Source organism: Silurus meridionalis, chromosome 6 (genome assembly GCF_014805685.1).
Source record: "Silurus meridionalis isolate SWU-2019-XX chromosome 6, ASM1480568v1, whole genome shotgun sequence".
In the NCBI taxonomy this organism is placed as follows: Eukaryota; Metazoa; Chordata; class Actinopteri; order Siluriformes; family Siluridae; genus Silurus; species Silurus meridionalis.
The window spans coordinates 18,654,576-18,669,062 of NC_060889.1; the positions used below are offsets into that span (position 1 = coordinate 18,654,576).

Genomic DNA, 14,487 nt, shown 5'->3' on the forward strand with positions numbered 1-14,487 from the left:
TTAGTCTATACTGCATCAAGCACATGTTACAATAGCCCAAGATTTTATGCATGCTTGTGTGTGAGTATATACAAATATGTAGGACAGTGTGTGTGTGTGTGTGTGTGTGTGTGTGTGTGTGTGTGTGTGTGTGTGTGTGTGTATGAGAGCTCAAACCAGTATCTATGTGGTGCATTAGAGATCTTTGGAGTGGGGCCTGAGAGATCGAGTGCCCTATCTCAGAGAATCGGCTCATCCAGATTAACTGGGATAGGCAAGTCCCGCCTGCTGTGAGACTCTAGCACAACACTGATAAGTATTCTTATATCAGACTCACACTGTATTTAAGCAAAAGAAGCACAAAGTCTATTCAAGTGTCAGTGCTGATCATCATTCTTTAATTATTAGTCTGACATTTCTGGCATTAAAATGTCTTGCATGAGTCCTATTTAGAAACACAAGCTTAACGGATTTATTGGGTTTTTTTTGTGCATGTGTTTATTATAGTGGATTATGTCTACTAGCGTATAAACGACTTTGATTTCTTTCTGTAAGCCGTCACAACGAGCCTCTTTTCTTAACCCTTACAGCTAAGAAAATCCAAATACAGAGAGGCCATTGTATCCATAAAACATCTATCAGGCATTTTCACAAACCAGGCAATTAAACACCTCTGAGGAGATGACAGTTTCCACTTCAGTTCAAACTTGACCTGCCATCTTCTGCTCTTCTGCATCCATTCTAGTTGTGTGAACCCACATCGAGACACAACTCACTCTGGAAAAGCCATCAAATTAACGAAGTGTGACTGGAAAATGTGGGAGGCATCTATGAACTGCATCCTGTGTGACTAATAACATTAACGAGCACTCTTCTGTTGTGTCATTCCTCTACTGAGAGAAAAAGCTACTAAAACCTGCCAAGGCAGTCCTCAGAGATGCGTACCATGCACTAATCAGCATATTTTATGTATGTTTCTCAACAGCATTAGCTAAACCGAATCTGCTAATGGCTAGCTCGGTTAGAGTGGGCTCAATAAGAGTAGAAATAACTATGCTGAGGCTTCAGTCCAGAATGTGTGCTCTTACAGAGCCTGTTTTAACTCTGTGGTCTTTGAAGAGGAGTTTTGCTCTTTCAGGCAAAAGAAAAATTCACAACTCTAATAATGGCTTCAATTCAGACCTAGGCCTCAACTTCTACTTTGTTTTTTCTTTTAAACTATTCCCAGCTTGCTGACTAGTGCAGATCTGTACTGTATTTTGTTTCACCCTATGAACACGGTTATATTGTCAAAGCGGAAAAGCATAGATCAGAACCCTTATAGTTGCAGTTTGTTTCAATCTTCAACAGTGCTTTCAAACCAATTAGTTTGTTTGCTGATTCAGAATCTGAGGAAATGGTACTTTTGTCTAATTTGCTACTTGGTTTGTTTGGGTTTCACACCAAAGCAAAAGACAATGCCTGAGGCATGAGAAGGAATGGGATGGTTCTTAAAATGTAATCAAAAAGAAAACTTTTTTTAATGAACTGTTCAGAAATACCAGAAATGAATAAATCACCCAAGCAATGGGAACAATGAATGAAAAACTTACAGTATATAATAATAGAAAGAACACACTGAGTAAATTTTTTATCATGCATCATAATTCTACATCTCGGTTTATGGTCAGTTTAGCTGCTTACATATACAGTGTGTGTGTGTTTGTGTGTGTGTGTGTGTGTGTGTGTGTGTGTGTGTGTGTGTGTGTGTGTGTGTGTGCTGCTTGCAATTCAAACTCAAACATGTTCCGCAGTTGAGTCAATTCAGGGTCAATTGTCAATTCACTGCAATAGCAGCGCATTAGGGTTTTCTTTGGATCTGGACCAACCTCACCTCACTCAGACAGTCTTAGACTATTTCTTTTGGTTTACACTTGAGTGCAGTTGTTTTTAGCTGCTTAACCAAACCTTACCAAGGAAGAGGAATATAGCATGGTTCGGATAAATAGACTGCATATGTGAAAGCAACAGCCTTAATAATAATATTATGAAATTTCAAATCTTCTACTCCTTTAGGCTTCTCCCATTAGGGGTCACCACAGCGGATCATCCGTCTCCACAATCCCCTGTCCTCTACATCTGATTCTGTCACAAAAACTACCTGCATGTCTTCCTTCACCACATCCATGAACCTCCTCCTTGGCCTTCCTCTTTTCTTTCTTCCTGGTAGCTCCATCCTCAGCATTCTCCTACCAATATAACCCATGTCCCTCATGTCCCTCCTCTGCACATGTTCAAACCATCTCAATCTCACCTCCCTCATCTTGTCTCCAAAACGTCCTACATGTAATCAATCAATGTAATCAAATGTAATCAATGCCACTGCCTCTAAACCATACAACATCACAGGTCTCACCACAGCCCTATAAACTTTCCCTTTCACTCTCGCAGATACTCTTCCATCACAAATCACTCCTGCCACTCTTCTCCACCCACTCTACCCTGCCTGCACTCTTTACCCATTACCCTGCACTGTTGACTCCAGGTGCATGAACTCCTCCACCTTCTCCACCACTTTTCCCAGCAACCGCACCACTCCACTGCCCTCCCTCTCATTCACACACATGTACTTTGTCTTACTCCTACTGACTTTCATTCCCCTTCTTTCCAGCGCATATCTCCACCTCTCCAGGCTCTTCTCAACCTGCTTTCTACTCTGCCCACAAATCGCAATATCATCCGCAAACATCATAGTCCACGGAGACTCGTGTCTGTCAACCTGTCCATCACCACTGCAAACAGGAAAGGGCTCAGGGCTGATTGTGGATGCAGTCCAACCTTCACCTTTAACCAGTCTGTCGTTCCTACTGCACACTTCACAGCTGTCACACTGTCCTCATACATGTCCTGCACCACCCTAACATACTTCTCTGTGGTGCTCTTCCTTGGCATGAAATCATACTGTCACTCACAGATGGTCACCCCTTCTCTCAGCCTGGCTTCCACTACTCTTTCCCATAACTTCATGCTGTGACTGATCAACTTAATTATCCTGTAGTTACTGCAGGTCTGAACATCTCCCTTATTCTTAAAAACCGGTACCAGCACAGTCCTTCTCCATTCCTCAGGCATCCTCCCACCTTCCAGAATCTTGTTAAACAATCTGGTTAAAAACTCTACTGCCATCTCTCCTAAACATCTTCATGCTTCTAACGGTATGTCATCTGGTCCAACCGACTTTTCACTCTTCATCCTTGTAATCGCTGCTTTTACTTCCTCCTTACTAATCCTATCCACTTCCTGCTTCACCATCTCTACACCATCCAGCCTTCTCTCTCTCTCATTTTCCTCGTTCATCAGCTGCTTAAAATACTCCCTCCATCTTCTCAACACACTCTCCTCACTAGTCAACACATTTCCATCTCCATCCTTTATTGCTCTAACTTGCAGCACATCCTTCCCAGCTCAGTCCCTCTGCCTGGCCAATCAGTATAAAATCCTTTTCTCCTTCCTTAGTGTTCAACTTCTCATACAGCTCCTCATATGCCTTTTCCTTGGCTTTCCCACATCCCTCTTTATCTGCTGCCGCATCTCCTTGCACTCCTGCCTACTTTTCTCATCTCTCTGTTGATCCCAATTCTGTTTGGCCAACCTCTTTTTCCTTATGCTGTCCTGCAATTCCTCATTCCACCACCACCTCCCTTTGTCTTCCTTTCTATTTCCAGATGTCACACCAAGTACTTTTCTAGCTGTTTCCCTTATCCTTTCTGCAGTAGTTGCCCAATCATCCAGCACCTCTTCACCACCACCAAGCCCCTGTCTGACCTCAACCCTGAAACAGTCTTCCTCCTTCAGTTTCCACCATCTTATTCTTCTTTCAGTTTTCACTCTCCTCCTCTTCTTCTTCACCTCCAAAACCATTCTACAGACCACCATCCAATGCTGTCTAGCTACACTGTCCCCCGCCAACACTTCACAGTCTCCAATCTCCTTCAGGTTGCATCTCCTGCATAGAACAGGAGTGTGCACCTTCCTCTGCTCTTATACGTCACCCTATTATCCTCCTTCTTCTTAAAATAAGTGTTCACCATTGCCATTTTCATCCTTTTAGCAAAATATACCACCATCTGCCCTTCTGCATTCCTCTTCTTAAAGCCATACCTACCCATCAGCTCCTCATCACCTCTGTTCCCTTCACCTACATGCCCATCAAAGTCTGCCCCAATCACCAATCGTTCATTCCTAGGTAAACCATCTACCACTTCATCTAATTCACTCCAGAATTTTTCCTTCACCTCCATCTCAAAGCCGACTTGTGGAGCATAAGCACTGATGCCATTTATCATCAACCCTTCAACTTCCAGCTTCACATTCATCACCCTATCAGAAACTCTCTTCACCTCCACTACACTCTTACTGTACTCTTCCTTCAGGATCACCCCTACACCATTCCTCTTTCCATCCACACCATGATAGAACAGTTTATCCACCTTTCTCCTCTCCATCATATCAGCTACACCTCTCCCTTTACCAGTCATAGTACCAACATTTAGAGTACCAACCCGAACCTCCACTCCTCTGCACTTCTCCTTTCCCTGTCGTCTCTGTAGACGTTTCCTCCTCTCCTTCTTCTCCTTCAGCCAACAGTAGCCCAATTTCCACCGATACCCTGTAGGCCAGGGCTGGGCAAATAATTTCTATAGGGGGCCACATGACAAATGTTGGAGTGCCGAACCAATGATAACTTGAAATCAATTCTGCTCAATATTTATTTTCTCCCATTGTAAAAAGCAGTAAATTATATATTTTAATAAGCTGCTAGTAAGTAAAGTAATAAAGTAAGTGAAGCAAGTAATAAACAGTTTGTAACAAAAAAAACATCACTTTTCATTTTATTACTTTTCGTTTCATTTTATTTTTACCTTGTTAATCTTCACAAATACTTAAAAGTTGTTTTGCACTATGTTAAAGATAAGCAACTGAACAACAAAAGCAATAAGTGCTTTTGATGTTTTCAGTTTAGTTTACTTGTTCAGTGAGAAAAATCCAGTCTGTCTTGGGCTTGAACAAGTGCACTGAAATCTGGCTGAATGTCTGAGGTGGCTATGCGAAGGACAGCTGAGAGGTGATCATCAGTTATAGAGGATCTGTATGTGGATTTGCAAAGTTTTGTAAGAAGCGTTTGTTGAGTTTGCAGCTTGGCTAGCAAAGCCTCCGACTCCTTTGCGTGCTCTTCGTCAGATAAGCTCTTATATTTCTCCTCGTGTTTGGTCACGCAGTGGCGATTCAAATTGTAATCCTTAAACACAGCGACTTGTGTACCACAAACTAAGCACACGGCTTTACCTTTGACTTCTGTAAAAAAATATTTAGCAGTCCATGTCTTGTTGAAAACGCGGCTTTCGGAATCAACGTTTCTTTTTTTAATGTGAGCCGACAGTTTTGGGGGGGACTAGGGGTAGCTGGCTAGCATCACCTGTCGCAGACAGACAACGATATGCGCGACCATACGTAAATAATGCGTCATGGTTTTTCAAAATAAAAGCAACACCTTTGTTTTGCATGCACAGCATAAATACTTGTTCATTTGTGTTTATGACTGACATACCGCGAGCCAGACAGGGATGCCCAAAGGGTAGGCTAAAAGGGTAGGCTGTGGCGGCCGTTGGTAACCCGGGCCTCGACCGATCCGGTATGAAATTCTTATTGTGATCCGCATATTCAATTTGGCCCATTTTATGCTGGATGCCCTTCCTAACGCAACCCTCCCCATTTACCTGGGCTTGGGACTGGCACTAAGAATGCACTGGCTTGTGCAACCATAATGGCTGAGTTAATATTATGAAATTTCAAATATATCCTAGAAAAACTTTTATTTGCCATATTGCTGAGCACTTCATCTAGGAAATATCCTCACTGCATGCATCTCTTTACTTCTTTCCAGCCCAGAAATTTCAATAAATATTTTGGAAGTGTTGGGGGAGAGGCAAGCGGGCAGGAATTATGTAACTAAATTTTCAGTGCAATTTCAATTTGCCTCACAGCAGGAGAAGGTTTCCAAATGTCTCAACACAAAACATGAAAGTGAGAATTTCTCTTATAAACTGATCATATTAAGGGATTTGATGCTACAATTAAATCGATGTAAAAAAAAAATTATAATAATAAATCAACATTGCATTGTAACTTGTATCTAATTTAATATACCCCACTAGGTGACTAAAAGCTTTTGTGGGCAGGTTTCACATGGTGGACTTTCTCATGGAAGCTCAAAATTCTTAATTAGTTCATTAAATAATTAATGTCAGCTAAAAGCTTATGAAGAAACAAAACAAGAGAAAAAAAACAAGCAATGGAGGCTATTGACATCATTAAAATACTGACTGAGGGTCAAGAGAAAGACCCTGGAGAAATTAACAGAAGGACTTAAAGTTTTAATTTCACCAAATTACTATAAATGATATACTATAGCTATTTTACTATAAAGTAGACAAGAATGTGCATGATAGAGAGCATTGTGAGAATGATAATCAGTGTTTAAGCTAGGGAGGCTACCATATCAAGTGTTAGGAGTCAGGGATTTATTAGAGCAATTGCTCTTGTATGCTTGTATAGAATAATCATACATTAAAACATGAGTTGCTTCTGTGTGTTTTATAAATGAAGACCTTGCACTCTAGGCAGAATATATTACAGCATAATATATATATATATATATATATATATATATATATATATATATATATATATATATATATATATATATATACGTGTGTGTGTGTGTGTGTGTGTGTGTGTGTGTGTGTGTGTGTGTGTGAGATTTTTCAATTCAGTTCGAACCTACACTATACAAATTTTGTTTTCATATTAAATAATGTTTAACGTACTAATGAGATCAAAACATTCATTCAGAACATTCATTAGGAACAATTAAGCGCATTTTTACATGCTTGCACAGGTGGATCATTTATTACATACTCACCCCTAGTCAAGTAAAATCTTTAGTGTACCTGTCAAGTCTGACATTTTAGCTGCCTGGAAACCTCATAGATTAAGCTAAAGAATGGTAGCTAAGATAGCATACTAGGAGCTATGTAGTTATGCAGTAGTTATGGGGAAATAATTACAGATAAATGGAAATTGTTAAGGAGAATATAATTGTGTAGCCATAGCCCTTATCCTCTATTCAAAGGTTACATATTAAACAAGAAACTATCACCAAGCCATTGGCCAAAATCTCAGCTATGAAATGTGCCATTCTCTTCTATCTCTGGCATTATTATGTTTTTTTGACGCATTTAGCTGTGTGTGCAGAATGTCTTGTTGCTGCTAGATGTTTTGCTTGATACCAGGACTTTTGGATGGTTCAGATTCTGAAAAGATTGTCATGCATGTTAATTAATCTTCCTAGTTAAAATATCCTGTCAGTAAGATGGGTCTTTAAAATACATTGGCAATTTGTGTAGTGCAGCAGTGATGGGATTTGGAAGTGCATTATAAACACAAATGAAGTTACATATAGGAAGTAGTGTTTATTTATGAACATTCAAAAAAAAAAAAATCCTGCTATAAAAAAGCCGAAAGTTTGTTTATCTTTAACTTTTAGTTATGAATGTATAAAAGAAATGTCCCATGTCCTCATGGCAAACAAAATATTTAAACTGTCATCTGAGTCATTCAATTTATAATTGACAATCTGTTTAAAGTAAGCTGTAACAATCCAAACTGTTTTGTTTATTGCTAACATCTAACAAAATCTTTAATAATTTGCATATAATTGATGAATGAACCAAGGTCCAAGGTCCTATTTCTAAAGCCTTTTTTTTTTGTTTGTTTGTTTGTTTGTTTCAGTGTACATGGTATTGTGTGCATTTAATTTTCAAGAATAAAGACAAACACAAAATACACACAATGTAACAATAAGTACCCCTTTGGGATAAAAAAAAAAAATAAAAGCAGAGTGGTGGTCTCTGATTACCACTGAACAGCGTAGCATTATAATTTTTTGTGTGAAATTGGAAAGAAAAATAAAAAAATCCAAATTTGCTAACTTGTGTCACTCTGTTCCCTCTGAATTGATATCAATCCATGGAAACTTATTATTGACCTGATGGGTTTTTTCTCAAAAATTAATACTTTTTAGTCTTGTAAATAGCAGTTCTCTTTGAAGGAACACCTGTGCCATTTTCAGTCCTGTTTGTCTTCACGTAGGTCCAATATGTTCATATTCTTGTTGTGCTGTTGTCCCTTAGTGACATACTCTGTCTTTCATTTTATTTGTCCATCTTTCTCTCACAGCACACACAGAGCTGCATTTCCTAGCAGTTATTAATAATTAGAGACTAAAAAGTTTGTCTCTAATGCTGCCCAAGCTTTATTTGATACATATAAATTAGAGCAAATACAATCACCACGGTGGCACTCTGTCTACTGTTGATGTGATAAAAGAGTGGAGAGATGTGTATCCTGGTTACAAATTCTGCAGCATTGAGAGAAAAAATGCTTCAAATGATTATACTGGTTTCCATAACCATTCATGGCCTCCTGGGTGGCCATCATTCCCCAGGAAAATTATTTTATTTTCAAAGAGGATTTTGTGAGAGAAGGTAAACTATTGACACAATGGGATAGAAAAATAAAGTGTTTTTATGTGTTTCTAAGCCGACAAAGAAGTGCACTGATAGTGGGGTTTTGGTAGCGTGCTGTTTGCCCAAACATGTAAGCCATTGCTCAACTGGCAATGGAGGGCAAATGTGTCCCACGGATACAGCAGAACAAATCTGCTGCAGATTAATTCCTACTGGGATGTTTTAGGCTCAGGAAATATTGTGCACAGACTACCAGGAGATGAATTCACCGAAAGGCACTCATAGTGGGTGTGGGGTCATAGTGGGCATGTGGCTGACCATTTTAACATATAAACATTTTGGCTGAATAATGAGCTTCAAGACTCTTTGTTCCACAGATCTGTGTAGTCTGTCCCTTCTTTGCCTTAAAGGCATTTTTATTTCCAGAAACTTTTGTGGCTATCTGCTCTAATATTACTTTTGCCTCTTATTTTGCAAGGTATTAATAGATTCACTTTGTTTATAATTTACTTTTACTCTCTTGCTGCAAAAAAAAAGAAAGAAAACAAAGGAATGTCAATGTGAATCTTGTCATTGTGCCAACCTCAATTAGCTAAAACAAGCACTTTCTCAACCAAGATCAATTACTTTTCCACCTCACTGGCACCCTACATGGTCTTGACAATTTGCCGATCCGCCACCCTGCATATCATTTTGATCTTCTCCTGTATTGTGTTTGCTTCTATTAATGGTTTATCTGAAGTGATGGTATCTGAGAAATTTTCATTAGATCGGCTCATATTCCCGACGCCACACTTGTGCTTCGCTGCATTCTGGTAGTTTGGGTTCAGGTCTTCAATTCCGCCTTGAATAATTAATGAGTGATGGCTGTGTTTTGGGTTTAATTGATGTGTATCACAGAGGACTGAGACAAATTCCTACAATCTTTCAAAGGTTACAAAAACTGACACAAGTGCTATAATGTACTATGTATTATTAAAGTAAAGGGATTTTTCATTTCTCATGGCTCATACAAAGAACTGATGGTGAAGATTAAAGTGTAATTTAATTGTCAGTATTTTCAAATCCGAACTTAAACTCTGAGGCATCCCATTCCATCAGCCAAATTTCCACTTGTCATCATTTGATGAGAGTTCAAAAATTGGAACAGGTATTCCCTGCATCTAAGGTTCACTCTCATTCACCCTGTGTCATAGGTGCTTAAATCGCTGCCTCGGATTGAGGGTCGTCCAGGTGCATCACTGCCCCCCATGGACTTCAAAAAACTGGAGGCTGATCTACGTGTAGCACATGGTAAGGACATCACGCCTGAAGATGTGATGTCAGCGGCCATGTACCCAAAAGTCTTTAAGGAGTTTAAAGAGTTCACATCCAATTTCGGGCCCGTCGACTGTCTCAACACACGCCTATTTCTCGATGGACCAAAAATTGCAGAGGAGTTCCAGGTAATGATTCTTCATCTTCTCTTTCTCTCTCTCTTTCTTTCTCTCTCTCTCTCTCTCTCTCTCTCTCTCTCTCTCTCGCTTTCTCTTTCTCTCTCTCTCTCTGTCTTTTTCTCCCTTGCCTGTCTGCTCTTACCTTTTTGTCATGTCTGCTTCTGCATGTCTGCCATAAATTATAATAACTGCTCAAATGATTCCTGTATCTGGGGCAGAGAATAATTTTTTTTTTGCATTTCTCTGTTCATTTTTTGCTCCCCAAGCCTTCATTGTAGACAAGTGCATGCAAATCCAGTTTAGCCTCTTTACAGTGCAGTGGGATTTGACCTTCTAAAACCTGGCCAAAAGTCATACCCTTCTCTCATCCTATTTTAATATTCAATGTCAGTGGCAGCAAAGTGCTAAATGAGTCTTCAGTGGTCTAACCTGTCCTTGTGCTAGAGCAGGAGTGGTGTATCTGTTTGTGTGAATGTGGACAGTGGTTTAAACAAGCTCTCATTAGCAAGCCAAGATAAAAACAACTTATATGCAGTTGCTCTTTACTAAAGGACTCTCAACTTGCATCAAACAAAATGCCTGGCATCGTCCAGTTACATCATTTGCATAACATTTCATTTGCTTTCAGCAACTTGCCAATGTTTCTCTTACCTAAATCTTCAATAATCCATGCTGCAGCAGTTGCTATAACAGAGAGCACAGACGTTGTGTCCACCTGTCGGGTAGAACCTATCAGGCACAGACATGCTCATGCCCTTGTGCTATGCACTGAGAGGAAATTAAAGGCCAGACCACCGCAGCTAATCAGACAGAGAGAAAGATCCGGATGAAAGAGAATCAAGTGAACTTTAATTCACTCGGCTGCCTCGCCATACCTCAGAAACTCCACTGATGAGGATAAAGCTGCGTGTTAGCATTTTAAATTATTTGAGTTTGATTTTCCAAACATGCTTACTCTTGCTTTTCGTAGATCCTTCACTAGTTAATTGTATCCTCAGTGTTCTGGTGAAAGTCTGCCTAACATTTTCATGCATAAAGGCTTTGGGAGTCTGGTTACCCTCATTCCTTTGAGAGAAAACTTTTCTAAGATGTAAGCCATTACTGATTTATGTTAGATTAGCATGGTCTAGATTAAGCAGTCACTGATGTTCACAAGTTCCAAAATAGCTGGGCCAGTTTCGCTACCCAACAGGACATGGCTGGGAGCCTGCCGGAACCCTGAGTGCGGTGCAAATAGGTCATCTATCAGACAGGGTTCAAACTAATGCAATTTTATTGATTTCTCTCATTTCACTCATTCATTTCCTCATCCTCTGTCTGACACAGGTTGAGCTAGAAAGAGGAAAGACTCTACATATCAAAGCCTTGGCTTTAGGAGACCTGAACAAAGCTGGACAACGGGAGGTGTTTTTTGAGCTTAATGGTCAGTTGCGATCCGTTCTAGTCAAAGACACGGTGGCTATGAAGGTAATTATTACTTGACAAAACAAACTAAATAACATTTAAACATTAATACAACTGTTCTCATTCTAGTACAAAATCAGAAATACACTTATTTTGGATTTCAAAAACATAATGGAGCTCAATTTTGCATTTTTTTAGCAATGACCCTATTACACAATGACATTCTCATAAAATCTAGAAATAGATTTATTTTAAACTGCAGGAATATCAAAACCATATCGAAACTAAATTTTTGCTAACAGCAGCTCATTACTAAGAAACTGTATCTGAGCATGTTGCAAATCATCAAGTGATTAGGCACCATCTTCTCACGTTCTATATATGGGTGAGAATAGCATTTTTTCCAACCATTTGTCAGCTTACCAGTTCTCACATTGCAGCTTTCACGGCACCCGTCAAAAATGCCACTTCCCTTCAATTTCTCACTTAGCAGATGTCGGTCATTACTTTGCCTCAACAGAGTAAATAAAGTGATAATCTCTCTTTCCTATATTGTTTAATGCTGCAAAAAACAGTGCCACTACTGCAACCTCTTTTATAGGGTTATGTAGACTCTCAACAGCAAGTCAAATCTATGCACCAATCTCACAATCCTTTTATAAAACAGCTCTGGTTTTGCTTATCCCTCATAATTAACTGACTAATGTGCAAGTATGTCTTCACAGCTGGCTTCAGGTAAAGAGTGAGAGTGTCAATTTGCCATTCTTTCCCTTTAGACCTGTAAACTGTGAATTACTTCAGGAAGTCTCATGGTGTAATACTTAAAACGAGATCAGGTGCCTCCCTGGAACGGACTTAATTGAGTAATGTGAACCACCACGACATCACACCAGACTTTAAATTAAGTGGAGAGTGTAAAATCTGCAATTCTGAACCCTGGAGGCCTGGGCTTAACACTTGAACAGCTGTAATGCCACAAAATGGGTTCAGGTGTCAGGAGAGTTCTTGCATTTTGTCTAAGGCAATTGGTCTAATCTAGATTGGTCTAACGTGTACTAGAATGTGTCCACCACATGTGTCAAATATTGTGCATTGTGTCAGATTATTATTATGAACAATATGGTCTCTTTTATTGGAAGTATAATGAAAGCTTAAAATAGATCTGATTTTGACAACAGTTTGTGTTTCAGACTCTAACACATTTTAATACTTGTATTTTAGGAAAACAAATATATTTCAACAAAATATTGTAGATTTTTTTATTATTATTTCTAAACTTGCCAGAGATCATGTGAAGTGAAGTCACAATGACAAATAGTGAGTCTGCCCTAAGTATTTTTGTAATGCACTGAATGTCCTGCTTTCAGCAAAATTAGTTATAGCAGGTCTATGCACCAACAGTCAAATTATGAGTAATATTTATATGGTTTAATAGTCAGAATGCAATTCAAATCAAGTTGAGAACTAATACACAGTAGACAATGCAATATTTTCAGTGTCTGAAGGGTTTTCCTATAGCCACCACACATCACTTCAGTATATAACCTATTTAAAGGATAAAAATGTCTTAGGATTGGAAAAACATGAGGGAATGTATTGCCAAAGCAACTCTTTTCAGGAATTTCCATCCTTTACTCTGTTATGGAAAACATGTTAAAATTATCTCATGATAATCTCATATATACTCTTGTGTACTACCCTTAGGAAATGCACTTCCATCCAAAAGCTATAAAGGATATCAAGGGTCAGGTGGGAGCCCCCATGCCTGGTAAAGTGGTGGAGGTCAAGGTGAAGCAGGGTGACAAGGTGGAAAAAGGTCAGCCCCTCTGTGTGCTCAGCGCCATGAAGATGGAGACTGTTGTAAATTCGCCGCTTGCAGGAACCGTGACCAAGGTGCACGTCATGACTGATAGCACCCTTGAAGGGGACGATTTGATTCTGGAGATTACAGAGTAAAGGTCAGGAGCAGGACAGAATTTAAACAACATAAGCCCACTAGCAATTAAAATGCTTGACTAGGGTTACTTTCCTAATTGGTGTTACATTTTTTAATTACTTTTTAAGAGGTGCAAGTTTACAGTGTGGTGAGATATCCTCAAAAAAATTGTTTAGCAATACATTTTATTTTAAAAGCAAATTATCTACAAAATGTGACTACAGTGTAGAATTGCAGTTCTGTCATTAGTTTGAAACACACATCTATATGTAGCAAAACCATGGAATTTTTTATCTAGCTATGCGTCAGATATATATTTTGAATGATTCTCGTATTGCAAAGTGATAAATAAATGTTTAGCCTGTTTAATGTGATTAATCATTGTAAAATATGAAAATGTATTGTGTAAGTTCCATGTGCATGTTTTTATGATCTCGCTCTCTTCCGGATCCAACCACACTAATTTTGTCTTAATCGTAAATTAGCGGAGCATAAAAAATTATAATAGATGTCAAGTAGTAATATTAAGCTTTTTAGAACATACTGTATAAATTACAGCAAAGCATTAGATGGAAATCTACAACAATGTATCTTACATTCTTGCATATGCCATAAATATACATAATTATGGAACCATTTTATAATTAAAGTAAAGAAGCAAACTAATGTTTGTCATTGTTTATTCTGATTTAAAGGGATTGATGTTTAGAAAAGCCTGCAATAACATAGCAAAAAGTGATCGCACAGGCAAATCCTTCCTCTCCTTCTATCTCTCACTTCACCATGTTCACCTTCTCTGTCTCTGGATGCATTGTTACATGACTTGCACTCATTCACCCCATCTAACTGTTCATCATTCAGCCGCATAAAGTGTTCTGTACACTGGCTCAACTCATTTCATCTTGTTCATCCTCACAGCTGTACCTGTGCCTCATCTCATTCAAACTTTCATCTATCTGCAAATTTTGAGATGCCTAAACTGTTCTGAAGAACAAAAGTGAACTACAGCACATTATGTTTTAAAGTGCCTGCAGTGTTCAGATATTTTCATATTACAAACTGTCACTGAAATGGATTTAATCAGAGTTATATGTCACACATCTAAACAAAATGGGGCATAGCAATATAATAGTGTGGGGGCGTTTTTGTTCGGTTAGTCAAAGAG

At 38.9% G+C, this 14,487-nt stretch overlaps 1 protein-coding gene across 1 annotated transcript in view; it reads left to right on the forward strand.

Moving 5' to 3' along the window:
* pcxb (pyruvate carboxylase b) overlaps positions 1 to 13,988 on the forward strand; it is a 193,881-nt gene extending 179,893 nt beyond the window's left edge. The window contains exons 19-21 of the mRNA XM_046850993.1: positions 9,743 to 9,991; positions 11,309 to 11,449; positions 13,091 to 13,988. Of these exons, the coding sequence (XP_046706949.1) occupies positions 9,743 to 9,991; positions 11,309 to 11,449; positions 13,091 to 13,342 (642 nt within the window). The 3' untranslated portion in view covers positions 13,343 to 13,988. The remainder of the gene's footprint in view (positions 1 to 9,742; positions 9,992 to 11,308; positions 11,450 to 13,090) is intronic.
* The last annotated feature ends 499 nt before the right edge of the window (positions 13,989 to 14,487 follow it).